Source organism: Cynoglossus semilaevis, chromosome 10 (genome assembly GCF_000523025.1).
Source record: "Cynoglossus semilaevis isolate Cse_v1.0 chromosome 10, Cse_v1.0, whole genome shotgun sequence".
In the NCBI taxonomy this organism is placed as follows: domain Eukaryota; kingdom Metazoa; phylum Chordata; class Actinopteri; order Pleuronectiformes; family Cynoglossidae; genus Cynoglossus; species Cynoglossus semilaevis.
The window spans coordinates 8704711-8732239 of record NC_024316.1 but is presented as its reverse complement, the minus strand read 5'-3'; the positions used below and the strand labels follow the sequence as shown (position 1 = coordinate 8732239).

At 38.1% G+C, this 27529-nt stretch overlaps 3 protein-coding genes across 7 annotated transcripts in view; 2 read left to right on the top strand and 1 right to left on the bottom strand.

The window, feature by feature from the left end:
* Positions 1 to 5077, top strand: part of nr1h5 (nuclear receptor subfamily 1, group H, member 5) — a 7184-nt gene extending 2107 nt beyond the window's left edge. Inside the window, exons 2-10 of one of the 2 annotated variants that reach the window (XM_025059082.1) lie at positions 1406 to 1508; positions 1614 to 1825; positions 1914 to 2054; positions 2202 to 2329; positions 2715 to 2813; positions 2907 to 3003; positions 3336 to 3452; positions 3882 to 3995; positions 4084 to 5077. In XM_025059082.1, the coding sequence (XP_024914850.1) occupies positions 1406 to 1508; positions 1614 to 1825; positions 1914 to 2054; positions 2202 to 2329; positions 2715 to 2813; positions 2907 to 3003; positions 3336 to 3452; positions 3882 to 3995; positions 4084 to 4286 (1214 nt within the window). In that variant the 3' untranslated portion in view covers positions 4287 to 5077. Of the gene's footprint in view, positions 1 to 1405; positions 1826 to 1913; positions 2055 to 2201; positions 2330 to 2714; positions 2814 to 2906; positions 3004 to 3335; positions 3453 to 3881; positions 3996 to 4083 lie in introns of both variants that reach the window. The other variant, XM_008318608.2, reaches the window with a different exon arrangement.
* Positions 5078 to 7013: 1936 nt separating this feature from the next.
* Positions 7014 to 20683, top strand: atp13a2 (ATPase cation transporting 13A2). 4 transcript variants are annotated; one of them, XM_008318611.3, is made up of 30 exons: positions 7014 to 7171; positions 10396 to 10472; positions 10992 to 11159; positions 11991 to 12049; positions 12149 to 12215; positions 12301 to 12380; positions 12612 to 12689; positions 12772 to 12841; positions 12947 to 13081; positions 13182 to 13248; positions 13546 to 13677; positions 13867 to 14028; positions 14121 to 14231; positions 14404 to 14450; positions 14562 to 14750; positions 14859 to 15065; positions 15595 to 15702; positions 16043 to 16199; positions 16357 to 16468; positions 16602 to 16726; positions 17051 to 17070; positions 17170 to 17229; positions 17341 to 17427; positions 17679 to 17758; positions 18222 to 18374; positions 18488 to 18584; positions 19033 to 19256; positions 19381 to 19532; positions 20114 to 20286; positions 20419 to 20683. In XM_008318611.3, exons 1-30 carry the CDS (start codon positions 7159 to 7161, stop codon positions 20584 to 20586), a joined length of 3378 nt encoding a protein of 1125 aa, XP_008316833.1. In that variant the 5' UTR covers positions 7014 to 7158; the 3' UTR covers positions 20587 to 20683. The 4 variants fall into 4 exon arrangements, with proteins under 4 accessions (XP_008316833.1, XP_008316831.1, XP_008316832.1 ...); XM_008318609.3 differs by having other exon boundaries at positions 17051 to 17229; XM_008318610.3 differs by lacking the exon at positions 7014 to 7171 and adding an exon at positions 9179 to 9277 and having other exon boundaries at positions 17051 to 17229.
* A 352-nt stretch (positions 20684 to 21035) lies between these two features.
* szrd1 (SUZ RNA binding domain containing 1) lies at positions 21036 to 25117 on the bottom strand. Its single transcript, XM_008318612.3, has 4 exons — positions 24938 to 25117; positions 23665 to 23714; positions 23232 to 23501; positions 21036 to 22769 (listed from the first exon to the last, which is right to left on the bottom strand). The coding sequence occupies exons 1-4, from the start codon at positions 24983 to 24985 to the stop codon at positions 22658 to 22660; spliced, it is 480 nt and encodes a 159-aa protein (XP_008316834.1). The 5' UTR covers positions 24986 to 25117; the 3' UTR covers positions 21036 to 22657.
* Between the last annotated feature and the right edge of the window lie 2412 nt (positions 25118 to 27529).

The following is a 27529-nucleotide window of genomic DNA, read 5'->3' as shown; positions in this document are numbered from 1 at the left end:
TGGAATGAGTCCTGTGATGTGCAGCACTCGGCTGGACTCTTCTTTTACACCAAACAGATCTCCCAGCAGTCCCTGCGGTCTGGACCAGCTGTACATTAAAGACTTGCCCGTGGTCACGTTTTCTCGGCAGAGACACGCCTCAGTGTTTTAATGGCGTCACGGCACTGAACCACCATCACGGACTCCGTGAATGAAATGCCAAGAGAGAGAAAAAAATCATAAATGGCACTGGGAGCTCTCAGCTGCATCCTGTTTCGGCAGCACAGACATGTTCACAAGACCTCCGTCCATTCTCAGCTTTCTATTGCATCCCCTAAGAGTAATCAGGCAGTGAAGTCAGTCCAATCAATCAGCCAGAACACATTCTTTAGACGACCTCTGTAGTGCAACAGCACACGTACTGCTGCTGGAGATGTTGACTAGGACAGTGGTTCTCAAGCTCTGTACACCATGTCCAACCACCAGAATATTTGTCTTTCCAAGAATCTCCATTTGGACCAACACTTAAAATACATCCACACAGGCCTGCACTGTTCAGCCGAGACCAGTAGGACGAGAAGAGACATTTACTCCTTCACCCTTTCATTTAAATTCAAGTAAGAAATCAGAATCCTCTGCATACCACTGAGGGGTGCCCTAGAACCACTAGCAACACACGCGCCATAACTTAAGAACCCACTGTGTTTATCCAAACATGCTCAGTCTTTTTTCATAGTAATAAAAGCTTTGCAAAAACAAAGTGCATGGTTCAGTTGTCCAGTAAGTAGGGAGCAGACTGTTAGTTTACATGCCGTTGGGCCCTTGGAGAAGTCACTACAACCTTGTTGTTCCTAGTGACCATGCTTAGCCTGAATGAGAGCTGTAGCTAACGGTGAGACATGAGATGAGATGAGGAGGAGTACAGAGGAGCAGACTGGAAAAGTGCTTTATGAATAATTCACTTCCTGGTTATGAAAACTGTGGGAGAACCCTTGAATAAGACGACTTCAGATCTAGAATTGGTTCATAGATGTTCCAGAGAAAACGTGTTTTTTTTCTAACTTAACGGGTGGTTTTTAAATGTGGCGTCAGCTCCAAGTTCACAGGTGTATGTGAACATGAAATGACTTGATTTATTTATTAACAGTGACACTGATGTTTGATTAAACAATGCCAGTGATAATGGCTTCTGTTTATTGTGGTTTTGATGAAGATGTTTCTTCAGAATTTCTATTTCACTTCTATTTCACATAGTAATCAATAAACAACTGATGTAAAGTAGTAACAGGAGGAACATAGAATCACGAATCTTACCCAGAAGTACATGGAACCTTTGAGAGGATTGAGATAAAAAAGTTGGAGTCTCCCTGCAGAGGTGTGAGTATTTCATCACCCACTTCTGAATCTCCTTTCTCTTTCTTCTCAGACATGCTGGCTGACCCGCTGGGCTACCCTCTGCAGGACCCTGACCTCCAGCTGCTTCCTTACAGCCAACAACAGTACAGTTCAGCCCCCCTGCCCTTCTCCCTGTACGGCTCTCCATCTTCCACCACCTCTTCACCCTCCTCTTCCTCTTCCTCCTCCTCCTCCTCCTCTTCCTTCTCTCAACTCTGCCAACCCTCGTATCACTACAGCTCTCACTGCCTGGAGGCTGCCTGCGATCCCAGCCCCGATGCCTACTGTGGAGGTCTGGTTCAGGGGCTCGGTGTGACTGGACTGCCTCTGGGGCGGAGGTCACGGGTAGGGTCAGGAGGCAAGGGCAGAGGTCAGGACGAGCTGTGTGTGGTGTGTGGGGATAAAGCATCTGGGTATCACTACAATGCTCTTACTTGTGAAGGATGTAAAGGTACACACATCCATCTGAAGGTTTTTTTCTCTTTTTGGAATAAATTGTCTTTCAGTCTAAACGTTCTTTTGTCTCTCTGTCTCTGCAGGTTTCTTCAGACGTAGCGTGACTAAAAAGGCTGTGTATCACTGTAAGAGTGGTGGAGCCTGTGAGATGGACATGTACATGAGGAGGAAGTGCCAAGACTGTCGGCTGAGGAAGTGCAGAGCTGTGGGAATGTTGGCCGAGTGTAAGAATATCTACAATATATATATATATATTTATATACACATATATATATATATTTGTATATATAAAAAATATACATACATTTATATATATAATCTTTTTTCCTTGTAGCTGTTAAGGTCTTCAATTGTTTTTGATTCCTCCGCAGGTCTTCTGACCGAGGTGCAGTGTCAGTCTAAGCGACTGAGAAAAGGAGGTCGAGGCAGAGCACATCAGGATGAGGAGGAGAACGGTGACAGCAGGAGAGTCAGCTCCACCAGCAGAATCCAAGGACAGGTACTGCAGGAATGTCTGGGTTCTGGAAAAGTGGAATTGTGTTCATTCCAGACACTGACAGTAAAATTGAATCAAACTACTTAGACAAACAAATACTTATCTAAGGAGGTAAAGTTAGAGAGACAAGGTGGAAATGATAATGATGGACTGTCAACGGTCTTCTAAACGGTCAAGGAGAAAATCATGAATAATTTCCTTTCATTTATCTGCTGTGGTTGCCAAAACAACGAAATAGAGCAAAATTTAAAATCAGTTTAATAAAGAAATATTATTATTATTGTAATTTCTTACTCATAACGGTGTCTTAGTTATATTATCCATAGTTTCCTCTATATTTGAGATTCGTGTTGTTGGTTTGATGTGGTTGTGGCTCTGTTTTTCTCAGGCCTCGTCTGTGAGTCTAACTCCAGAGCAGAAGTACACGGTGGACAGGATGGTGGAGGCCCACCGACTCTACAGAGCCCAGATCAGCAGCCACAGCAGGGTGAAAAGTCCTTTAGAAAACCACACAAGTTGTTTTTTATTAAGTATATATATTTTTTAAAATCTTCCTGACGACCTCTGTCTGTTGGACCAGTTGTTTGAGTGGCCGTATACAGAGGAAGTGGATGGACTCGCTGATGTTGTCTCACCTCAAATGGACAGACTGCTTCACTTTGCCAGAACAGTACCAGGTACAACGACCTCAATGTCACTTCAAATCAACAATATAGACACAGAAAAACAGTATCTTACGTGTATGTATACATACATATGTGTGTGTATATATACATATATATATGTATACATATACATATATATATACATATACATATACATATTTATATACATATACATATACATATACATATACATATACATATACATATACATATACATATACATATACATATACTGTATGTGTATATGTGTGTGTGTGTGTGTGTGTGTGTGTATGTAATATAATATTTGTTTCCAGTACCATTGTTATTAAAAGGCTGCGATCTGTGACTTGTTTCTGTCTCAGGGTTTGACCTCCTGGATTTCTCCGACCAAATTTCTCTTCTGTCCGTCTCGTCACTGGAGGTCATGTTTCTGCTCTTAGCCCAACAGTTCTGCAGTAACCCACCCAGCCCCAGTCCTGGTAAATGAAACAACACACTGAGACCTTGGTCTATGAAGTTTCACTTAGTCATTTAGGTAAATATTTGCAACACTATGATGAACCGTGATCCCATAAATAACCTTAGGTTCTAAAGACATTGGAGAAGAACATTTCACAAAAGGTATTTGATGAGTCAAAAATGATTAGAAAGCTGGCAAACTAAAACAAACTAAATGGGGTTAGAAATTGCAACAGCCTGGTTAAACATTCTACAAAGTCTTTGGCTTTGAAAAAAAAAAGATACGCTATAATAATTGTAAAGTTGCAATAAAATCTACCAACGACAAACACATTTCTTACCCTGGTAAGAGAGACAAAACAATCAATGAACAAATCAAATGAATTAATCCTTAATCCTTGATAATAGAAGTTCACACTGATTGTAAGGATGTCTCCACGTGTTAACAGGAAGCAGCGAGGATCTCTTTGGTCCAGTACTCAACTTCTTCCACAGCATGAAGACGCTGCGGGTGTCGGAGGCTGAATACAGTCTGCTCACTGCTACAGCTCTGCTCTGCTCAGGTCAGGACATCAACAACTGGAGCTGCACTCAGGAATAAAACTAAAATTTCTATCGTTGTGTCATTTCTCTTCTTCTTCTTCTCCGCAGACCGAGCGTCCCTTCAGGTGGCCAGCTGTGTTGAGAAAATGCAGGAGCTGATCCTGGACCTGCTCTCTACAGTTAGTGGGGCCCAGGCTGCAGCTGCACGAGGGGGACCTCAGAGGTTCGGGCGTCTGTTAGGAAGACTGACAGAGCTTCGAACCCTCCGTCATAACTATCTCCTACTAAAGAGGCAACAGCCTGTAACTTGACAGAAAAGAGAGCCACCTGTCATCAGAGCCGTTTTCAGTTTGAGTACTAAATGATCAGATTATTTCAGAAACTGAGAAAACAAATGTAAAAGTTTGTAAAAGTATGACAGAAATTATGGTAAACCAAAGGTTTGAAAACTTCTACATTCTTTAAAATTTTCAAACCAACCTTCCCACTTACCTCTACCCTGGGTTTTTATGGGTCTTAGATATGGAATAAGACAGAACCCCAGCAGAGGGCCACATCCCCCACATTAACACTTTACATGAAGCCTCTGGTGTAAATGATTTATTCAGTTTTTTGTGATGTTACATGAGTCACATTCAAAACAACACCACTGTATGTTTAACTAACCTCAACGCTGCAGTCTTTGTTAAACATGTACGTTTTTGTCATCTCATGTGGTTCATTTGACCAAACAAGGGTTTATAGGTAGATTAGAAAAAAAAGGTAACGTGTACTTACAGTTGTTGTTTTTTTTTTCTATGCTGGGTACCATAGACTGTATATATAAAAATGGAAAGAATGTTCCTTCAAGTTGCTTTTAAAAAAACAAAACATAAAACTAGTTTGTGTACATAAAATTAATTCTGTAATTTTGTAATTTTCATCTTAAGTCTTCATTGAAAACGACATCTGCGAAAGTTGTATTTGTGATATTTGAGACCAGTGGTTCTCAACTTATACTTTGTACCACCTGAGAAAACACTGATCTCTCTGAGTACCACCATGATGACCAACATTAGAATATAGCAGCGTAGGCCTTAGCTTTTATCTTCCACCACACAGGAGATATGTTTATGCTACACATTTTTTCTAAATGTTGTATTAATTGTGCATGGATTATTCAATTGAAAATGTAAATTCAGATTTATTCAATTAAAATTGTAAATGTCAAAATACCACTACTACAAATCCGCGTACCACTAGAGAGCACTCGCGTACCACTGGTTTACCACAGTTTGAGAACCACTGTTTTAGACAAAGTGAGAATCGATTTTGGCATCTAACCTAAAAACGGTAAGCTAAGTTGTCTGCGTCAGGTTTCTCCGCCTGTTTTGAGAATATGAACCTATATGAACATATCAGAATTGGCACAATTTATTTGTTTTATCAAATAATTGTTTAATAACTACAGCAGCACCCCTCAGATCCACACAGTGCTTTATTTTTCAAGTTGTTTCGTTCCTGCACTCGTCTTGGTTTGGTTTGTTTAATAAACTTTTTTTTTTTTAAAGTGGACTTGCCTTTTGTGTTTAAGAACAAAGGTTTTAAGGTAATGGTCTATTCACCAGTCCCACTTGTACGGTGTATTGCACAACCATTTTGATGTGATGATTTTGGATACAGTTGTCCCTGATAATTGTTTAGTGTTTATAATATATGTATTATATGTGTTATGTATTATATTTATTTTATATGTATATATGTATGAATGGATGGATGGATAATCTGGGCAGACACTAAATAAAAAATGCATCTTTACATTTTTCTCTTCCAAAACTTCATGTAATACTTTACTTTACATTAAATGTAAATGATTAAAAACAAAACCTTGGCCTTCAATATGTTGTGTCAAAATTATTAATTTACAGTCATTTGGACCTTTGTGCCAGACTACAATGACTCACTGACTATATTTCACACGTATTTGTGGATCATGTTCCATGATCATCAGTGGAGGCAACACACTGGCATGTCTGAATAAAATTGATACAAACACAAGCAAAGCAACTAAAATTTACCCACTGCCACATATGTATGTTGTAAAAGATCTTGTACCTGTAAGTACCGGGAATATCATGGGTGTTTAACATGCTATTATGTTGCCTACACCAATATTTGATCCAATTGTGTTACTGTTGCAATACTTGTCATGTTCTAAGCCCAAATGTAGTGAGTTGCTGTCATATGAGTGGTGAATCAGAAATTGCATTTACAAAGTAATTTAGAGTGCAAAATTGTATATGTTATATATACTGTATATATACTGTATGTATATATAATTGTATATGAATAGATATATACAATGTGTGACCACCTGCCTTACAGAGACTCAACCTAGGAAAAGCGATTGCAGAGATTAAGAAGGTGATGGCAACTTACAAAAGAGAGAAAACCCAAGCAATTTGAACATCAGAAAAGTCAGCTTCTTCAAGATCCCCAAATCATAAATACCTCAAACTAAAAATAAATAGAAGAGGATCAGCATGTGTTTTTGTCACCATGGGTGTAGAAATGTATGACATACGTTCGTGTAAGTTTGTATGATATGATCATTTGGAAGAAGAAACATCACATGTGCAGTACATTAGACAAAACAGGCAATGGTGCTATTCCTCATAAACACTGTAAATATTGTGTCTAATGTTTGAATGTTATTCACGAAGTGAAGTTGCAGTGAGCATGTTAAGTTTTTGTAACTGTTTATGGTTGTTGGTGGTACATCTTTATTTATTTCTTGACTTGCTTTAAATATTAATTGGATGGCTTTTACCTATATTTCCATTACTTGTAATAGCTTTAATTTGCTAACTTTTATATATATATTTAAATTAAGGAAATTTACATAATTTGTATAATAATGCGTGTTGCTCAACTATTGTTTTTTTAAAGTATTTTCAATACATCTAGTCGAGGTGTTGAGAGTTTTGGTATCTTTAAGGACTACAAAAAATAAAGCAAAATTGTCGGCTTAATGCATACGCGGCTGGGGTATTTTGAACCACGCGCTTTCCGTACAGAGTGTAGTTTCAGTCGGAATGAAGCTAAACATCAGGACAAAGTGAAACATGGACAGCTTTCTGTTTCTCAAGAAAATATTCTGAGGAAAGACGACGCGGAAGCTGCTTTTCTCTAGGCGACAAGACAATGCACAGGCGTGGTAAGACTGCGTGAACCTGCAGTGACGAAGCTGCACCGACTTGTGACATTAGCAAAAAAGAAGCTGCACCGACTTGTGACATTAGCATTGGTAATGAAACCAGTCAGTCTGGTTTCAGTCTATCACCCGGTCTGTCAGACTGGCCAGCTGTTGTTGTTGAATGAGGAAAATGGCAGTTCCTCTTACTTCGAAATAGCTTTTTAGCTTTTGTTATTTGTTTTACTTTGTTAACAAAGCAGTCTAACAACAACGAGATACAACGATACAGCTAAAAAAGGCATAGCCAGACCGTCAAGTTGTCAGAAGTCGCCTGTCTAACACGTCATCTTGTTTTTATCTAAATAAATTAAAACTTGTGTTAATATTCAGCAAGGACAAATACAGTACTGCTACACATGATGTAAGTGTTGGTTCCCAAACAGTAGTATAAGCCATTGTATCTATATGTACCATTAAATGAAACTGAGTCTGACTCCACATTGGATGAGACATAATTACTCTATAATTCTTCATAATTGTTCTCATATGACAGAATACACCCATTGTAACCAAACATTAATCACACATGGCAAAATACAGGATACAACAGTGTTTCTGTTTTTTACAGGGGATATTCTTAATTGTGGTTAGCTGAAATCACAAGACAGAAATGATCCATAATGACATGTGATGAGATTCCTTTAATCACAAGTCATAATGAGCTAGAAATAATGATAAAGATACTAGACTTGGTAACTTAAGGGCTGATTGGGTATTAACACTGTCTATCTAGACATTTAAAGTAGTTGTAGTTTCAGTAAGGTCATTACAGAATCCCAAATAAATATTTCTGAAAACAAGATTATAGTTGTATTACTATTATTATCAGTAGTAGTTGTAGTAGTGTAATTATGATACCGTCTTACAACGTAAAAGTTCAAAGAAATTCACATGGTACAGAACACAAATGGACCAAGGTAGAAAATAAACAATTTTAAAAGTGGAACTCAAACTATGAGGATACATGTACAAATAGAATGCTGTAGAATAACTGTGGAGATAGTTGTGACACCAGTTAACTTAGTCCAGACCAGTCTGCAACTCAAAGTGGTGAACGTGAATGAATTGCAACTAGAAGGAGTAGAATTTCCGACCAGTCAAACAACTCCTGTAATGGATGAGCCTCAAACCAAACAAGTAAATTCAAACAAAGTGAGAGAATGAACTGTGTTTACACTGGGTGTGATCGCAAACTTGATACTTTAAGCTGCCAAGTTACCCCTGAGCATGGCACCGTCCCAATACATTGCTCCCCGGGCGCTTAAGCTGCCCCCTGCTCACTTTGGTAATGGTTAAAAAGCAGAGGTTACATTTTGTTGTGTGCAGTGGTGTGGTGTGTCACAACGACAAATAGTTTATTTTCCTTTTACTTTACTTTACTTTCCTTTTGTAAGCCAGTATTGCCTTTGGGGAAAAAAACACAAGCAAAATGTTCCTCTAGATAATTAGATCTACCGAAGATAGTAAATAGTCAGATAAACCAGCTAAAAGTAAGCTAAAAATATAGCTAAATTAGTTGTTAAATTAAACTGAAAAAATGAAAAATTTAAAAAGAGAAGTTTTTTAAATTGTATCCTAGAAATATGGATGGGCAGACCAACGTTGGTTTTTTTTTTTTGTTTTGTTTTTGTTTCAGAAATAGCTTAAAATGTAAATAGTAAACAGTAAAGACATTAGCTAGAAGGCATGCCATAAAATAGTAAAAAGCATTTACCATACCTACAGTTAGCCAAAATATTAGTTAATGCCTAGTCCAGATAGCTATGTTTTATATAAAATAATACAAAATATAGCAATAGCTGAAAAAGAAACGTAAACCTTTGCCCCTAAATTGCAAAAAAAAAAGAAGAAAAAAAGATTACTTCATCTAAATATTTTCCTAAATTAGCTACAGATGCTTCAGTTCAGCAAATATAATGCGTTCAGGTGCAGCCAGTTTAAAGCTACTACTTGTACTGAAGAGCAGGTGGAGTCGCAGCGGTGGAACCTCCACCTTCTCTTCGCTTGTAACACTCTGTCTCTCCGGATCGTTCGTGCCTTGACTAAACTCACGGATTCGCGGTGACAGTAAGCTCACTGTTTTTTCATCGAAAGGTGTTTTTCCCGTGTTTATGTCGACGAAGTATTATTGTACCTGCGTTTCGACATTTCCTCTTCTTTTTTTTTTTTGGAAGCGGAAGCGAGAAGTGTCTGGTCTAAATCCGAGCTGCTGCATTTAATGTATCGTCACTTTACAGATTCTGTATCTTTTAGCTACGTAACTTGCGTCTCATTTTGTCAACTTTTACTGGGAGTTTAGGTAAACTAATATTTTTTTACTTTGATTTTACTGTCTCTCCATAAAGATAATAGACGTATTGAAGGTGTGTTTACGGCTCATAGTTTAGTTTATGGTAACTTCCAGTCATCCAGTCATTTGGTCTGACGTGAATATTTTTAATGGTAACTTTTGTGTACGCGCTTCTCCTTTTTTCGACTTTAAATTGGTGTTAAACGTTTATTTTGAAAATGTCTTTCACAGTTTATAACACTGAATTGATTGAGGGTTTGAAGCTACCCAGCTTAGATTCCTATAACGTTGTAATTACAAATTGTAAGAGCTGTAAGTGTAAGCGGAGAAACCAGGGATGATATAATAGGTAAATGTGTCGAGGTATCATCTCTAGACCCATTCCGAGTGCATTTTGTTTCCAGTTGTGTCTCTCTTTAAAATGGTACAGTATTGTATGTGTAAAACTGTTTGCTTAAAGTACTTACAGTTATGGCATTAAACAAAATAGAGATTTTTCACACCAGAAGTATAAATAAAAAGGCACTTGAATCTTTGTGCAAACATTTTGTTAATTAACTTTTTATTATAAAAGTATGCAAATAAGTAACCCAAATGTGAGAAGACATCTAGCAACAATGTCTATAAGCTACCCAAGGAATAGCTAATCAATATATTACAACAATTCCAGGTGCAAGAAGTTTGAAAAGTCACGTCTTAAAGCTAACTAAAGTTGTATATAAGTGAAATCAAATTTACGCTCAGCACAAAATTAAAAAAATAAATAAAAAAGCTTTCACAATGAGATAACACAAGACAGTAAATTCACAATATTGATAGTGTAGGTTTGTAGTGCTGCTGTATGTGTATATAAATATATAAGGTTTCTTAAACAAGACACTTTTCTGTTCTGCAGGTAGTGTGGTGGAGCCCCTCAGTGGACTCCAATCACCTTGTCCACGAGACCCACTGCTCTGTCCTGTCTCCCACATGGTAAGTGGATTTATATTTTTTTAGCCTTATATATTAAACATAACAAGGACATTTTGCAGAGAAATGCAGTGACTTTACATGGTTGTTAGTTGACAGATGAATAGGCGAACAGGTTTTCTCAGTAAATGTTAAATATAGAGCAGTGTTGTTTCAGATAATTGGTTCTCTAACGCCAATCTTTTGTTAACAGGACTATTGACAAGCCCCCCCAATATCAACACATTTTACAGATATTGTTTTACATATCCACTGAGCTTTTTATTCAAAACACTGCAGTTTCACCAGAAATAGGTTTCTCCCACAAATAAGGAAAATATCACAATTGTAATCAATTTGCCTTGCTGTGCCTCCCTGCAAGTGCTCCACCCCACACTTTGGGAACCGATGTTTCAGGCAGCCTTACAGTGTCCAGATAAATCAACAAGCCTGTATGACAATCTGGACTTTAATAGTACCATTACTTAGGTCCTGGGGTCACAGATAACAAATGTCTGACTTCAATTCTGTCTAAATCACCAGGATGTCCAGGGGTATAAGTGGGTGCGCTGGCGGGTGTGGTTGTGCCACCTGGCTGCGCTGCTGTCCTTTGGTCTCCTCCTGCTTGTATTTCACTGGCGGCCACGGCTTGGTATCCTGGCCCGTTGCTGCACATGCCCCCTGGCTCTGGCAGAAGTTCTGCTGCTAAAAGTGAGATATTACTTTTTCGTTTTTGCTTCATCTTAGGGTGCAGTTCACAATTTAGGTTTACAGCTGACAGTCCTGTGTTTTTTAAGAAACAATTTTGTATAGAAATCACTGTGATGTACCTTTAAAAAGTGTTGCTTTGTTTCAATGATTCTGTCCAATGCAACATATAATACAATAAATGAAAAATAAAAATAATAGAATAGAATAAACTTGAGGATCAGTAGCATGACTTATGGTGTATTACACTACTGGTGGTCTGTTTTCACTGTGATTGTTTTGTTATCTGTGGTAAAACTAAAAGAGAACATCTTTTAGTTTCGTTTTTTTTTTCTTCTTTTTTTTTGCCCTGAGATCTGTGATTAGGTTGTTAATTTTTTTTTTTTAAAAAGGTAACATTGTTGACTATATATTAAACTAAATAAACAAGCAACAACAATAATGGAAAACATACAGTTTTAAAGTCGGTGCAGATTAATGATTGTCAGTTACAATACAGACAGTTAATTAGCCATAACTACAGTAAGACATTTTGTACAATTCGGTGTTTCCCCCCAATGACGTACTCACTGCGTGGAGATTGGCTTTTCAACATGAGAGCTCAAATACCTGCTGACAACTGTTAGCTAAAGAGATTTTTTCCCAGCTGAAGCATACAGATATTTGCAAACATTTTAGTTATTACAACCTTTTATGTGTTTGTTCTGTCTAAACCCTGTTTAAATACGTGCAAATTTCTTACAGCAAAAGCTGCTTTCAATTTTTTCTGCCTTGTTTGGTTGATGCCGAGTCTTTAATAGTTACAGAGGTGTTCATTGTGTCTTAAATCATCAGACTGAATATGGTGAAAGCTCTGTTGTGGAAGTTCTCACAGAGGAGATGGAGGATGGCAGGTTAGCATCACGTCTTTTGCTCAGAAGCATTATCATCACACTTCATTCAGCGCAAAATAGTTGATTAAAACGATGGTTTATGTTTTCATTTATTTTCAGTTTAGAAATCCTCGAGGACCTGGAGGTTCCTGAATGGAGAGATACAGTTCACTTATACAAGAAGGAAGTAAGTTACTGGAAAATTGTTGATTATTCACTTTGCAGAATCTGATCCAAAGTAATGTTTGATGGTTCATTCATTTCTGTTGCAGAAAACTCTGCTGCGCTACTATTTGTTTGAAGGGCTCCGTTACATCTGGTTGAACAAGAAGGGAGCCTTTTGTTGTGTGAGGTAATGAAGCAGAAAGACCAGAAATACAGGAAATTACTGACAGTTGAGCATATTTATCTAACCATTGGTTTAATAAAATCTCCTGTGGAACTCCCCCCCATTTATTCCAGCATTTAGGACAATGATATACAATCCAAACAAATGTCACATATTTTTAGAAGTCTTGAAACAGGTGTTGCAGATATGGCTATTCTTTAAGGACAAGTTTAACAAAGCCATTATTGTCTTCAGTGTCCTCAATGAGGACTGGACTTCCAGAGACTTATATGGCTTCCAGGCTGGTCTCAGTCTCCAGGAGCAGATCTTCAGGTAGGAAAAGACAAACTAATGGAATAACAAGCTCTTTGACCCCAGGCAATTCTCAGTAACGACAGCTCACCAATTCTTGTAGGAGACGCATTTATGGGCCCAACGTTATTGATGTGCCTGTGAAGCCTTACTTAAACTTGCTGTTTGAGGAGGTAACATTAAAGTCTCAGGTTTTTTTCAGATATATACATATAGTTCCTCATTTTTTGTGTTCCTTTAATCCTAATTAATTACCCTGCTCTCATTCTCTGTCTTAGGTCCTCAATCCATTCTATGTGTTTCAACTCTTCAGTGTTATACTGTGGCTAAGTGATGACTATTACTTCTACGCCATGTGTATTTTACTCATATCCATTTTTTCCATTACCATCTCTCTTTATGAGACACGCAAGGTGAGTTCGCTTTGAAATATTTCATTTTTTTCTTTTGTTTTGTTTTGTGAATTCATATCCATAATAGGAGTTCAACCTTGTTTTTTTTTTTACCCAACAGCAAAGCATCATTCTTCACAACATGGCCATGTCACTTACGACTGTTACAATACGCAGAAGCTCAGGAGGTCAGTGTCTGTCTGTACATACTAAGTATACTTTTTTGTCATAATAGACATCTCTCATCTACGAGCTTTCAGGTCAGCTTTTTATTTGGTGTTGCTTCTAGTCAGTAATTTTAAGAGCGAACCTACCATTAAATAGTTCCTGTTATTCACTGAGTACAGTTGTCAATGTTAAGCACATCTTAAAGAAGAGGTGCCACATTTTTCAACATTCATTTAAATTTTAAATTCCCAATCATAATGTTAGTAGGTCACAATTTCTCTTATACTATATATATATATTCTTCTTTTTTTTAAAAGCTGAGGAACGGGTGAACTCAGTCGACCTGGTCCCTGGTGACTGTATCCTTATACCTCAGGATGGCCTGGTGCTGCCCTGTGATGCCGCTCTGCTGTCAGGGGAGTGTCTGGTCAATGAGAGTATGCTTACAGGTGATCATTACACATCAAAATTGTCTCAAGGCTGCAAGAGGTTGTATCCTGTCCTTTGTGTGGGCAACACCCTATGCTAACACCTTTGAACAAACTCCAACTATTAGCACATTAACTCCAATAAAACAAATAAACATAGATGGATGAACGATTTGCTAACCTGCTATATTAACCTGCATCTGAGTCCAGGTGAAAGTGTCCCAGTGCTGAAAACTCCACTGCCAGATGGTGAGGGAAAATACAACTCTGAGACTGAGCGCAGACACACTCTCTTCTGTGGGACCCAGCTCATTCAGGCCAAAGGCGGAGGACCAGAAGGTGCTGGTGCCGTTGCTGTGGTGACCAGTACTGGTGAGCAGAAACACCTAGAAGTAACTCGGATGAAACCTGAGTCAGTTCTGTCTTTAAAATAACTTTGTTGGCTGGTTTGGTTTTTTTTCAAGGGTTTTTCACAGCCAAAGGTAACCTGGTCAGCTCCATTATGTATCCTCAGCCGGTTAACTTCCGCTTCTACCAAGATGCTATCAAATTCCTACTGATCTTAGGTGTTATTGGTAAGAGCTTCAGTAGCTGATACTTTCTTTATATGTTGAATTCAGTATAATGGCTTATCAATAAATGAATACACTTTGTATTGTATTTGTATTGCCATTCACCAACCAGCTTGGGACTGGTACATTCCTCAGACCTCTAAACCAACAAACATCTCTTCTTTTGTCATTTCAGCAATAATAGGCACCATTTACAATATAGTCACCCTCTACAGAGCAAATGTAAGTACAACAAAATAGCCTGTACTGTAAATAATGAATGCTTGACATTAAAGTTAAATGGCCAAAACCCATAAGTAATATTTGTGTTTTTGGACTTTTATGTGTGGCCAGGTGCCTTTGCCAAAGTTAGTGATCAGGTGCCTGGATGTTGTGACTATTGTGGTGCCACCTGCCCTGCCTGCTGCCATCACCACTGCCACCATCTACTCCCAGCAAAGACTGAAAAAAATGGGTGTTTTTTGCATCAGTCCTCCACGTATAAATGTCTCTGGCAAGGTCACAGTTTTCTGCTTTGACAAGGTAAAGACAAATATGTTAACTTAGGGTGTGCAGTATTAAAGGATTTACTTTTTATAGTCTTCACTTCAGAAAAACTGCTCTTTGTGAGAGTTCCTTTGTCTTTTCCAGACAGGAACGCTAACAGAGGATGGTCTGGATGTGTGGGGAGTAATCGAGGGGGGTCCTGATGGTTTTTCTGAGCTGGTCGCAGAGCCTAAGCTTTTGGACCCAGGGCCGATGCTTTCAGGTCTGGCCTGTTGTCATACCGTGACTATACTACGAGGTCATCCCATTGGAGATCCATTGGAGCTGAAGATGGTCGAGGCCACTGGTTGGGTATGAGTGTATTAAGTATTATGTTGCTTTTTTGTTTCCATGACAACAATAATTAAGCAATCATTTAGAAACAGTGATATTAATCAGTTTTGAGCCATTTTATGGAAAATATAGTGTATTAATGTTTTTAAGTGTAAACTTACACAGAATGTTAATAGCAGAAAGAGAGACATTTAATTCTAATAATCCAAATGTACTTGTTATCAATGTTTAGAATGATTAGAATATTGTAAATAGTTATTCAGGTCATTTCTGTTGTCACAGTATTGCTAGCAAACTGACAATTTAGCTTAACTGAATAACTACGCAAACCTGTTCCTGGAAACTTGATTTCCCAATAAAAAATGTATCAACATATTAACATATTAAATATTGACTCCCATCTTTGTCAGCATTGACCTTAAATCCCATGGCAACATCAAATCAAAATTTGCTAACATTTGACTTCTTCCCAGAGATTTAAATGACTTGACATTTTGACATTATTGTGTAATATAATATACTATGTAATTTATATATAATTTTGTAGACCCAAGAGGAACCAGAGGGAAATGGCAAAGAGTTGGATAAGGAGTTTGGAGGCCATAAAGTTCTGGCTGTGATGAGACCTCCTACTAAACAGTACCAAGATCAAAGTGTAAGTGTCCTTGGCATCATTCCGAGAACGAGTGAGCTTACCAGGCTTCTTTTAGACTGTGCAGCTGCCTATTACACACAATGTCGACTTGACGGCATTATCTGTTCAAAAAGCCAGAACTTGGTGTCCGATAGTATGAACATCTCATCAGAAGTCTTTAATTATTTCATAATTTATATAAGGTATAGCCGAATTTTTAATTACAAACCTGTCATTATTATTAACAAAATCTCACCAAGAGCAGAAGATGTCTTTAAACCAAACCATAGATTTTATATGCAATAACTATGTTCTTAAGTCATGCACATCTTGTTCTTTTTTTTGTCCGTCATGTCATCAGTCCTCCAGCGAGCCAGTGGCCATCGTGCAGAGGTTTCCCTTCTCTTCCGCCCTTCAGAGAATGAGTGTAGTCACTGTGTCTGTTGGAGGTGGCTCAGCCTTCGCTTTCATCAAAGGATCTCCTGAGATGGTGGCCAGTCTCTGTCAAGTGGAAACAGGTGAGAATGCTGAAGGCACGACATTGACTTCAATATTTTTATAAAAGCACTTTGTGGCATTTTTGGAACTTGGCATTTTAACAGGAAACAGTAAAGTAGTCATTCTGAATTACTTGATTAATTATTTTGCATAAACTGAACTGAAATGTCTGTTTAGTTCCTGCACAGTTTTCCAGCAAACTGCGCGTGTTCTCCAGTGAAGGCCTTAGGGTTCTTGCACTTGCCTATAAACCCCTGGAAATCAACACTGACTTAAAGAACATCAAAAGGTAAGAATCCTCTCATTATTTTGCTTTTTATTGACAAACCTAGATTCCTAAGGCCTTGAGATTATTAGCTAAATAATAGTATTTAAAAATATCTTACAGTATCTTCACAATAAAGTTTTGTACCTGCCCACAGAGAGGAGGTAGAGAGAGGCATGCAGTTCCTGGGCTTTCTCATAATGAAGAACCAGGTGAAGCCGGAGAGCGCAGGTGTTATCGACACGTTGAGGCTGGCAAAACTGCGCAACATCATGGTCACTGGTAAGAGAACAGACAAGGACTTGAATTTGTAGAGATGCTGCTTCTGTGGAATCAAACTGGCTAAAAGCAAAGTAAAAGTGTTAGAACTCTCCAAAAATAAACCTCTAAAATGCAAGCAAGTGCTTTAGTGCTCCAGAGAGAGAGACTACAACTGAATTCTAATAATATGTGATTGATACAAACTGCAGTTAACTGAACCAGACACAGAATCAGCTGTGGTAGGCTACTTACTATTCTTAATTATGAAAAGTAATCACCACATTTGGTTCTCGTTGTGTGAGCATAGCACTGGTGTGTACTGTTTACTTCTTCTTCTTCACACAGGTGACAACATTTTAACCGCAGTAAGTGTGGCAAAAAGTTGCGGGATGGTGGGGGCAGATGAGAAGGTAATATTCGTCACAGCCACTCCTCACACTGCCAATTCTTTGCCAACCATAAAGTTCACACCAGGAGAGGAAACATCATCATCGCCGCTCATCTCCACACAGATCAGTAACGGAGTATGTGTTTTTGCTAAACTCATTTTCTTTAGCATCAATATCTGCCAGCATATGAGCTTTTGAGAATTTCTGTGGCTGTTATTTTTATTTTGTCTTTTGTTTCTGAATCAGCACCAACATGATCACATCTATCACTTTGCCCTGAATGGAAAATCCTTTGCTGCCCTCTGTGATTACTTTCCCAACTATTTGCCAAAGGTAACATAAGCTCTTTGAGTACATTTTTTTATTGTTGCATAAATCAGCTCTCTACATTTACTATATATATATATATATAATATATATATATATATATATATATACGTATACATATATACATATGTATACGTATATATATATACATATATACATATGTATACGTATATATATATATATATAAGTGCTTAGATTAAACAAGTCTATGTTTAGGTTCAGATTGTCACACTCATGTCAGTGTCATGTCATTTCAGGTTTTAATGCGAGCCACAGTATTTGCACGAATGTCTCCGGACCAAAAAACGCAGCTGGTAACAGAGCTGCAGAAACTTAAGTGAGTGAACAAATAGACAATGCAACTGGGTTAATATATAATTGAAAATCTAAAAAGTTAACTTAAAAGTGAGATTTTACTTTTATTTAGCTCTGTTCATATGTCATGTTGTGTTGCTGCTGAACACTTGAATTTGTGGTTTGTTGTAAATCATCCTGTCATTCTCCTGGATTGTGTGAAATTGAATCAGAAAAATCTTATTGGATGTTTGTAGTGGTGTCAGGTGGTGTTGTGAGTTGATGCCGGTTTATTCTTATAATGCCAAATGACATCACATGCTGCTGATTCACTTTAAAAGCTTGTTTCAATTGAATGTTGTCGTACAACATTCCCACGCTGCCTGGAGGAGTTAGTCTTTTTTCATGTTAGGACAGGGAAAAAAAGGCAAATTAAAAGTACTGCAACAGTTGCACAGATGTACATCTACATGTGCATTAATAACTCGTCTTTTTATATTTTGCAGCTATCGAGTGGGTATGTGTGGAGATGGAGCCAATGACTGCGGGGCGCTGAGAGCTGCTGATGTTGGAGTCTCCTTGTCTGAAGCCGAGGCTTCTGTTGCCTCACCCTTCACTTCCAGAACTGAAAACATCAGCTGTGTACCACTGCTCATCAGGTGAGAAGGAAGTATAAAAGCGTAAATGTCCAGGTCCTGTACAGCAAAAAAAATGGAGTTCATATTTTGATGCACAAAGAGTGAGCAATATGTTTTTCCTTCTTGTCTTTCAGAGAAGGCCGTTGTTCTCTGGTCACATCATTCAGTCTTTTCAAGTACATGGCCATGTACAGCCTCATTCAGTTTTGCTCTGTCAACATCTTGTACACTGTAAGTAACACCAGACCACGGGGGCAGGGCGGGCAGGGGGGCCTCACCAGGCGACATATAAAAGTGAAAGACAAACTTAAATTAAAATCCTTTTCACAAATAAATCCAGCAGTTGTTTGTGTCTGTTTAGTTAATTATTTTTTGTGGTTAATTAATTCATGCCTTACTGGCCAATAACAATAAAATATAGATTAAAATATCTTTATTATGTTGCATTGCTGCCACCTACTGGGTTCATTCTGTGCTGTTTAATATTTCCACACGCAAACATCCTGACCCAATGAAAGTCAAGATTGCGTCTGTGAAAGGCTGTCGATGAGAACGATTTCTACTCTTGTTCCAGAGACCAAAAGACTGTTGAATAATAGGTCCAGTTGACTTGCTTTTATTTTGTTGCTCAAAGATCTCACAACAGTGACCTCTGTGTTTTGTGGATATATTTGTCCAGTTACAGACAACCTTGGGTGACCTGCAGTTCCTGTTCATTGACATTTTCCTGGTGACATTCCTGGCTGTCGTTATGGGACGAGGAGGCCCCAATGACAAACTGCACACAAAGAGACCCCCAGCCAGCCTGCTGGCCCTGCCTGTCTTGGGCGGCCTCTTCATCCACACCTGCTTGATCGTCCTGGCCCAGCTGTCTGCGCTTTATATCACCTCCTCAAAGGAATGGTCAGCAGGCAGAAACTAATTTTAAAATTAAAATGTTACAAAGAATTATGTTTTTTTTAATTCACCTGCTGTTTGAAAAATGTACTATTGATGCATCCTAATATGCTCCGAATTTGAATTTCAGGTTCATTCCACTGAATGCAACAGTTTTTGGTGCGGAAAATTTGCCCAACATGGAGAACACCAGTGTGTTTAGCTTGTCAGCTTTTCAGTACATCATCTTGGCCGTGGTGGTCACCAAGGGTTACCCTCACAAAAAACCTATGTTCTACAACAGTGAGTCAACATTGTACTGTTTATTAGTGAAAGAATAGAATATATGTGATAGAACTTCATTAGTGAGCCAAGTTTATTATTGCACTTTATCCAGGTTTGTTTACGTACTTGAAATAATTCATTTGCTTAATTTTATTATCTCTGCCAAAAATATCATATACATATACAGTATATAATATATTATTATAAAGGTGTTATCACCAAGTTTAAAAGTATGTTAATAAAAGTTTTAACTGGTATTATATTAAAATATTAGATTATATTAGATGAACTTTATTGATACATTTGGGAGATTCCTTCTGGGAAAATAAAATTCCAGTAGCAGTATGCAATCCAAAAAATGTATAAAAGTAAACAGTAACTGCTGGACCTTTTCTAGTAAGAACAAAAAGGTAGTGTTGAAGAAAAGAGTGATATTATCTTCTAAGGTGTGATAATGATAAAGGTATGTAATTATAGTCATATAGACATGTTACATTCTGGGATGAATGAAAATGCTTAAGAATGACTTTGGATAATTAAAGTTATCTAGATGTAGGGCTCTTAAGCACTAAAGTTAATTTTCTCTTTTTTGTTCCCAGTCATTTTCTTCGGTCTGGTGATCATCCTGCTCGGTGTGGTGACCTGGCTGGTGTTGTATCCTGGTCCACTTGTTGGTCCGACACTTAAGTTGTACAATATCACCGACATGAACTACAAAATGCTGCTTGTCGGTGTTGCTGCTCTGAACTTCCTCGCTTGTTTTGTCATAGAGGTGAGCAGGATGTGTCAAAGTCTCTGTAGACTTTTTTTTTCTTAATTGACACTCAAATACACTCTGTGTGATCTCTGAGTTCAACTAAACTCCATCCTTAACAGCAATGTTTTATTTATTTTTTTTACCCAGGTGTTGATCGATTTAGGAATGCTTAACTGTCTTCGGTTTCTACGTGGGAGACGTCCTTCAAAGAAAAAATACAAACTCCTGGACACCCTTGTTTCTGACTCTCCATCATGGCCACCCCTTGGTCAAACACTATATCCAACAGAACACACAGTTATCCACTTGTCCTAGCATCGAATAGCTTCTTTTTATTGGACATTCGTCTGTCAACATGACCAAATATTTAAAGTAGTATTTACCTATAAAAAATAAAGTTTATTTTATTTAAGCTATGGTGAGTACAGATTTATCTGGGTTTCTTTTTATTTGTCGTCATGGTTGAGGGAGATATGAAATGTCACATTGACAAAAAGTGACCTCGTTAGAATTTGCCCACTGAGTGGTGACTGTGAAGGTTCCTGGTCAAACAGCTTAAATTCATCCATAGATGATAGTCAACAATTGGACATGATCATGATGATGCCTCTGATTTAAGAGACTTCTACAGCCTGTTGTTTTAGTGCCTAATTAACACTTTGAATTTCCTCTGCTTATTATTGTTACTACCCATTAGATTTCTAACCAATACTTAATTCTCCAAATCATTAAACTAAAAGATTGAGGAAAAGGTAAACACAAACTTTTTGGCAAATCATTTTATTCAGTAATCAGTATTTACAGGCAGTTTGTTTTCTTTCTCCGAGTTCAGATTTACCCCTTGTTGCCCTGCTGGATTTCCTGATGTGACATCAGTCTACCAGTTTTGTCAATTTAACCTCGTAACTTACTGCAATTGCAAAGTGAAGACGTAATGCAGGAGGCACAGGCTGAATTCAAACATTGATAGAAGTATTTCTTTACTGGTGATGTGCACCACTGAATATGGCTTTAAAATATCTTGAATCCTTAAAACAAATGTGGAAAAACAAGCTACCTTTCTGGTTTCCATGCAGCCGAGTGAACACCATCAGCTACAACAACAAGAGAGTTATGTTACACTCTCACAATGTCAACATTTAAGACAAGAAAAACGCTCATTCATGTCAGGATGTGAACATAGATCCTATTCATTTAACACTCCTGTTCCAACAAAGTGCCAACTTGAGTTTACTGACACCAACACTCAAACCTGCTGGAAAAATACAATCTTACGTACATTTCATTCATCCAGTCTCATTCACTTGCACCTGAGTTCCAACGTACTGTACTGTACATCAGTGAAGGATCGGATGAGCATGACGGCACTGACCAGGCCGAGATGCTGCTGAGCTGCATGTGAAGTACAGCAGTTAATTCATTCCTCCATCTGAACCTCTTTTTGACAATACCTTAACAAATGTAATCCTTTTTACCTGATATGTTTCTAAGTGGATGTTAAAAAGGGCAATTGGTATTTTATGACTCAAAATACTGCTTACATTGTTGCCATCTCATACAAAAAAGGCAGAAAAGCTACTTAGAAAATGCACCTAAGTCCATGTTTTCATTTTAGGGTTGCAATGACTGTGAGAATAAGAGGAAGCTGTAAACAAAACTTGTCTGAAATTCAATTCGACCCTTTCCCCTTGTTTTAAAAACATGGCAATTAACACATTTGAGGGGTGAGCTGATACTGCCACCAGCTCAGTTTTTCATCAAGTACCATTTTTATATCAAATGTTGGGTCTACTAAAAACCTTTAATATAAAATACTGTTGCCATAAACAGGTAATGGACTTCTACAGTATGTTTTTGATATCAGAGCATCCCCACAAGATAAAAACCCAGCAAACCAAAGTCTGAAAAGTTAAAAATGTGGCAAAAGTGAAAATTGATGTGTAGTATTATTGCTGCTGCACAAGTACCAGCTCATCTTTCACTTTGGCCCATCACCTTCACCCCCATTTCCCTCCTTTCTCTGCTATCCTTTTAAAAAGTCATTGTTTCCATCTTTGGAGCATGCTTAGATGAAGCTTCTGGATACTAGTGGAGGAGAGAGGCAAAGGTGATGGACATGTCTTAAAGGGATCATCACAGTGAATCCAGAAAATGTCCATAAAAGTAATCACAGTGTCAAAGAGACTACACTGAGGAGGGGTAAGAAGCACATCAGACTTCCATCCTGGAGTTCCTTGGTGACTTTCAGTTCCAAGCAACCGCTGGTGGACAGAGATGAGCAGCAGTGATAAATCCCACTGTTCTTCTCACAGAATGGAACTGATGGAAATTTAAGAATACAGTGCATGTGTCCTCTTCTCCGCAACTTAGTGGCCCTAAGGTCCACTTATCTGTGCTGTCTGAAGCTGTGGCTCCCATCTGGACCGGCAGGCTGTCGAACAGTATGATTGGATGATCGAGTGTCCTCCGAGGGCACTGAAACGTTATTGCGTCCTGGCCTGTCGGCGAGAAGACAGAAAAATTAATGATCAGACATTTTGTTTTGTTTGCCAGCGCCTTTGAGCAACTGCTCCCAGACAGGGTGTTTCGTTTGTCTTTGTAGTGCTTTGTTTTATAAAAACTATGAAAATTCATTTTTGGAAAACTCTTTTTTAAATGTATCATTATTGGTTTGGTTCATAAACATTATAGTGACATTTGACTCTGTGTTCATACATAATTGTGATTCTTTCCGTGTAACTTTAAATCACTCGGTAAATTAGCACACACTGTTAAAACATTTCAGATAGGGCAACTAAGTAATGTATCCACTTTTAGCACCCTTGTGTCAGGCAAGCAAACTAGATGATGTTATTTCTGGCATAAACACCACCACTTCTGGTTCAACGTAAAAGGTATAAACCAGGTTTTAGACCATAAATAAAACCTCCAACCAGATCCCGTGTAAAAATAATAATTACCTGTCCACACTGGGCTTTTCCTGAGACGTCTCTTCTGGGCAGGCACTACCCAGTATTCTTTTCCTAGCCTCAGCATATTCTGCCTCACGCTGAGCCAGAGACTTGACCTGTGGCGTTGGCCTTGTCTGATTCATAGGTGATCCTAGTGACCCGTTACTTGTGGGGCGTTTCAAAATGCGTATCTGTGGTGGAGGTGCTGCTGGGAGAGAATCGTCCTGGATTACCATGGCTGTCCTTAGAGGAGAATGTGATGAATTGTTGCTGGATTCCCTAGATGGAAAAAAATGCAATTAGTTGAACAACTTAATACTAAATATTTTCCAGTGTTTTTTTTTTGTTTTTTTTGGTTTTCCACTTAAATTCAAGGAATATTGTACTACTTTAAATCCAAAAAGTAGTTTTGTTAGTGCAAAAGCCTTATTTCAAGACTTACTTTTCTCTGTGGCAGAGTTTTAGCTTTTCTTCTAACCGCTTTTCCATGTCCTGTGAAGGGGAAGAAGAAAGGCACACATGTCATCATGTAAACATACAACTTTGCTCATGTCAGTGATGAATGGGAATGAAAGCAGGGCAGGCATTGAGCAAGCAAAAGGGTGGGTGCAAAGGCAGGTTCAGTTACATGCTATTTATACATGTACAGGAGCTGCCAAGTCATAACAGGGACTGAGTGCAGAAAGCCAACACTGGTGGGCAGATGTTAAATTCAGCGCTTTTAACACGATTTCAAAATTAATTGATTTTAACAGCATTAGACGCTGAAAAATGGTGGTAAAAATTTTGTAGTCGTCTGTCCCGGTGACGTCAGAGTGAACGTAACCCCCTGGGCCACGTCCTTTACGTCAGGAGCTACAGATGGTCTGACACCGTGCTTCATTGATGTGGAAACCCAATTCCGAAAAATTTGTCAATTTTAACGCTCAATTCGAAGATTGTGAAATAGGTCAAATAGTGTCAACCAGTAATTTTACCGCGTACCCTAACATAACTCTAAGTTAATTTGACACGCACTTTTACTACTAATTACCCAACAACTGAGTGAATAAATAACACCCGGATCCCGTATAATAAATTTTAAAAAATGTCTGGAAGATGTAAGTCAGTTAATTCTGAAAAAGTTAAGTCAGTTTTTGGAACTGATTAAGGCACTGAGACTTCGTTCGTAATAAGATGCTAATCTGTCTTGTAAGAATGAAGTGTTCAAAGTTACAGCTTTTATTGATATGCCATTTTAGTGAGTATCTGAGTAAAATGTATCTAACATAGTTGAAATATTAAAACAAAACACGAAAACAAGTTCGTAAATAAATTGTTATTATTATTTTAACAATATTTGCCATGTAGCAATTAGCTTAGCATTGGTTAACGTCAACCTTAGCATTGAAATTAGCTGGAGCAGTGGTTTCAGTTCGTATGTTTTGTAATAATTTACTAATCGATATACACCTTCGTAAATTATTTTATTTAAAACACGACGTTTGCTAATTCACTTTACACCAAACTGTTCATTAGCCGCTAGGGGTTGGCTCTACAAGTTTCTTAACGCTAGCAATTAGCATTAGCCACATTGTTGGCCCACAGCAGTTGTTCACGCGGAAAAAAATGTTAACGAAAACTTTTTAAAATAATCGTTTAACGTTAAATATGACATCAAAGCGTATTAAATTTAAAACAATTTAAATTCATTCATATCATAAATGAGTTATTACCCCACTGTCAGCAGCTTCTTCCCAACTTTCGGCGAGCTCCTCATCCATGTTTCATTTTGCACACACGCTGTGAAGGAGTAGGACGAGGGCGGTAGTAGATCGTCCGGGGCTCCTGCTGGTGCTCCTCCTGCTCTCGACCCGCCTCTCTGCCGGCTGTGACATCACATTGACGGATTCCCCGCAGCATTCTGCCTTCTTACGGATGGAGCTAGGTTGTGCACATGGAATAATTTTGTTAGATAGTTGTTTTTTTGATATAAATACTTGACACTCCGTATGGACATATCAACATATCATCACTTAAAAAGGATTAGAAAATGCATATATATATACATATATTCTTTGGTTCACAACATTGTTGTGAGGTTGGTACAAGGCATTGGCAGACGCAGGAAATTCAGCGACAGATGGGTAGACAGATGGGAAGAAAAATTGTAGCATTTTGTGATGAAATAAAAACGAACTACAACAACCCTGGCAACAGGCTGTTTTAGATGATTATTATTAACATGTACCTTATGTACCTTGTGGTTTGCTAGAACTATGAACTTTGAGAAAAAAACAGTTACTGTAGTTCCCACATCACCAAATTCACTTTTGCTTTTAGTGACGATGCTTCTAACACTTGCATACTCATGTGGTGACACCAGGTGACACTGCAATGTTGTGTCAGTCCTAATTTAGGTACAGGGCTGGCTGGATTCATGATGTCATCTCAAAGGAATCAGCAGTCAGACTATATCTAGAACTCCATCTCTGTCTGAAAAAGTCATTACCCTAAGGAATTATAGATTTATTTGCCCTGCATCATGAAATTGTTATTTGCTTAACCAAGGATTAACAACTGTGCAGTGTTTCTTTAAAAGAGTAAATTAAGCCAAAAGACGATGCCAAGATTGAGGACCTCGAACTGAGGAAATGTCTGTTTATTGCTACCGGAGTTTTATCTTCTTCCTTCAGTGTCATAATTGTATTAAGATAAGCCATCCAAGACAGGTGGAAATAATGGTGATGATGTACCCAAAGACCTGAGAAAAGCATGTCAGCTGTTCCTTGATCTTGATGAAGACAGACATTAACAATTTAGCAGATTTTCAGTAAAGTGAATGAACTCTTGGTGTTTGGTTTGAAGCAAAAAGGGTTGAGGTCAATACAGTCTGTGTTTTTATATAATAAGAATATAAAATGCCTGATTCCAACATTTATGAGAACTTTATTATAATTTATTTATTGTAATGGATCTCATGTAGCCCATACAGTAGTTTTTAAACTCTGAGAATGTATGTACAGTTTGAGTTTATATCAATTAAAGATTCAAATATATATAATAGGTGTCAACCACTTGGATTATTGCCATTATTACCTTGGATACTTTGGTAGGGGTTGCATAGAAAGAACAAAATTTTCTTCTTTTTCTTCTTTTTTGTGTTAGTCTAAATTGTATTTTATTTTGAAAAACAATCACTTTTAGGCACTTGAATTTGTTGCAGTTTGTTTCATGCACAGGTGAGTCCCAATGCTGACATCAGCAAAATGATTAAAAAACTATTTAAAATTCAATAAATGTTTGTGTTTGAATTTGGTTCTGAACCAGACCATACCCCCCCTCCCAAGATATTATTTAAAAATAGTAAATTTTCAATTTTAAGATTTGCAATGTTGTTTTGCGTTACAGTTGCATTATGGGTATTAATTGTTACACTGCATTGACTTATACTTGCAAAAGTGTTATGAAAAACACCTCAGTTTTTCTATGTTGCAGGAAAAGTTCAGTTTTTGTCGCATTTAGTACATATGATGGGCCTATCACTGTTCTTGGGCTGAATTTATTTGATTAATTATTAAACAGTGATGTTGTGCCATGAAGTCACCCATTTAAGAGTACACCTGATGGAAACATTTTTAGTGTGTGTCCCCTGGACTGTTGTCCCCACTCATCACAGAACTGGAGCAATTTCCTCTGTTTTATTGACCTTAATCACAGTCGCTACCACTGTTCCCTTCCTGTATACGAAACATTTTACTACATCATATTTCCTCAAGGTGAGTCACAGATACTCTAACACAGGGGTGTCGAACTCATTTCCACCAGGGGGCCACATCAGCAATACAGTTCCACTTGAAGGGCCGGTTGTAAATGGAAGACTGTATAGATCAGAGGTCCCCAACGCCCGGTCTAGGCTGCAGTGGGAAATAACTTAATTTTTACTAATTTACTTCATTCAAAGAAAAAGTCCAGTCATATCCATTTACTTTCTTTATTTAAAGATGATCAATTAAAAAAAAAGATGTAATAAAAAAAGCTTTTAATTTCCCAGGTTAAGCTCCCGCGGGCCACACAAAACGGCTTGGCGGGCCACATTTGGCCCCCGGGCCTTGAGTTTGACATGTATGCTCTAACATAACAAACAGTTCTTATATACTTTAAAATATGTGCTCAAATCTTTTCCATAACTATAGCATTTTAGTGGCGCTTTGGCCCAGAGGCAATGTCTCTGTCATTGGTGTGGAACCCCAGGGTTCACCTCCTGGACAAGTTCGAATCCCGGTTAGGGCGGTTAATACCTTCCAGTGGACTCACCACCCGCAGGA

What these genes read in the sequence shown, in the direction of transcription:
- atp13a2 (XM_008318609.3), top strand. An exon ending in GACTTAAAGAACATCAAAAG is followed by an intron (nt 16,469 to 16,601) that starts GTAAGAATCCTC and finishes ACCTGCCCACAG; the next exon opens with AGAGGAGGTAGAGAGAGGCA. An exon ending in ACAGAGCTGCAGAAACTTAA is followed by an intron (nt 17,759 to 18,221) that starts GTGAGTGAACAA and finishes TATATTTTGCAG; the next exon opens with CTATCGAGTGGGTATGTGTG.
- szrd1 (XM_008318612.3), bottom strand. Translation starts at nt 24,985, where the DNA reads ATGGATGAGGAGCTCGCCGAAAGTTGGGAAGAAGCTGCTGACAGTGGG. An exon ending in AAGAAGCTGCTGACAGTGGG is followed by an intron (nt 23,715 to 24,937) that starts GTAATAACTCAT and finishes TCCCCTTCACAG; the next exon opens with GACATGGAAAAGCGGTTAGA. An exon ending in GAAAAGCCCAGTGTGGACAG is followed by an intron (nt 22,770 to 23,231) that starts GTAATTATTATT and finishes TCTCGCCGACAG; the next exon opens with GCCAGGACGCAATAACGTTT.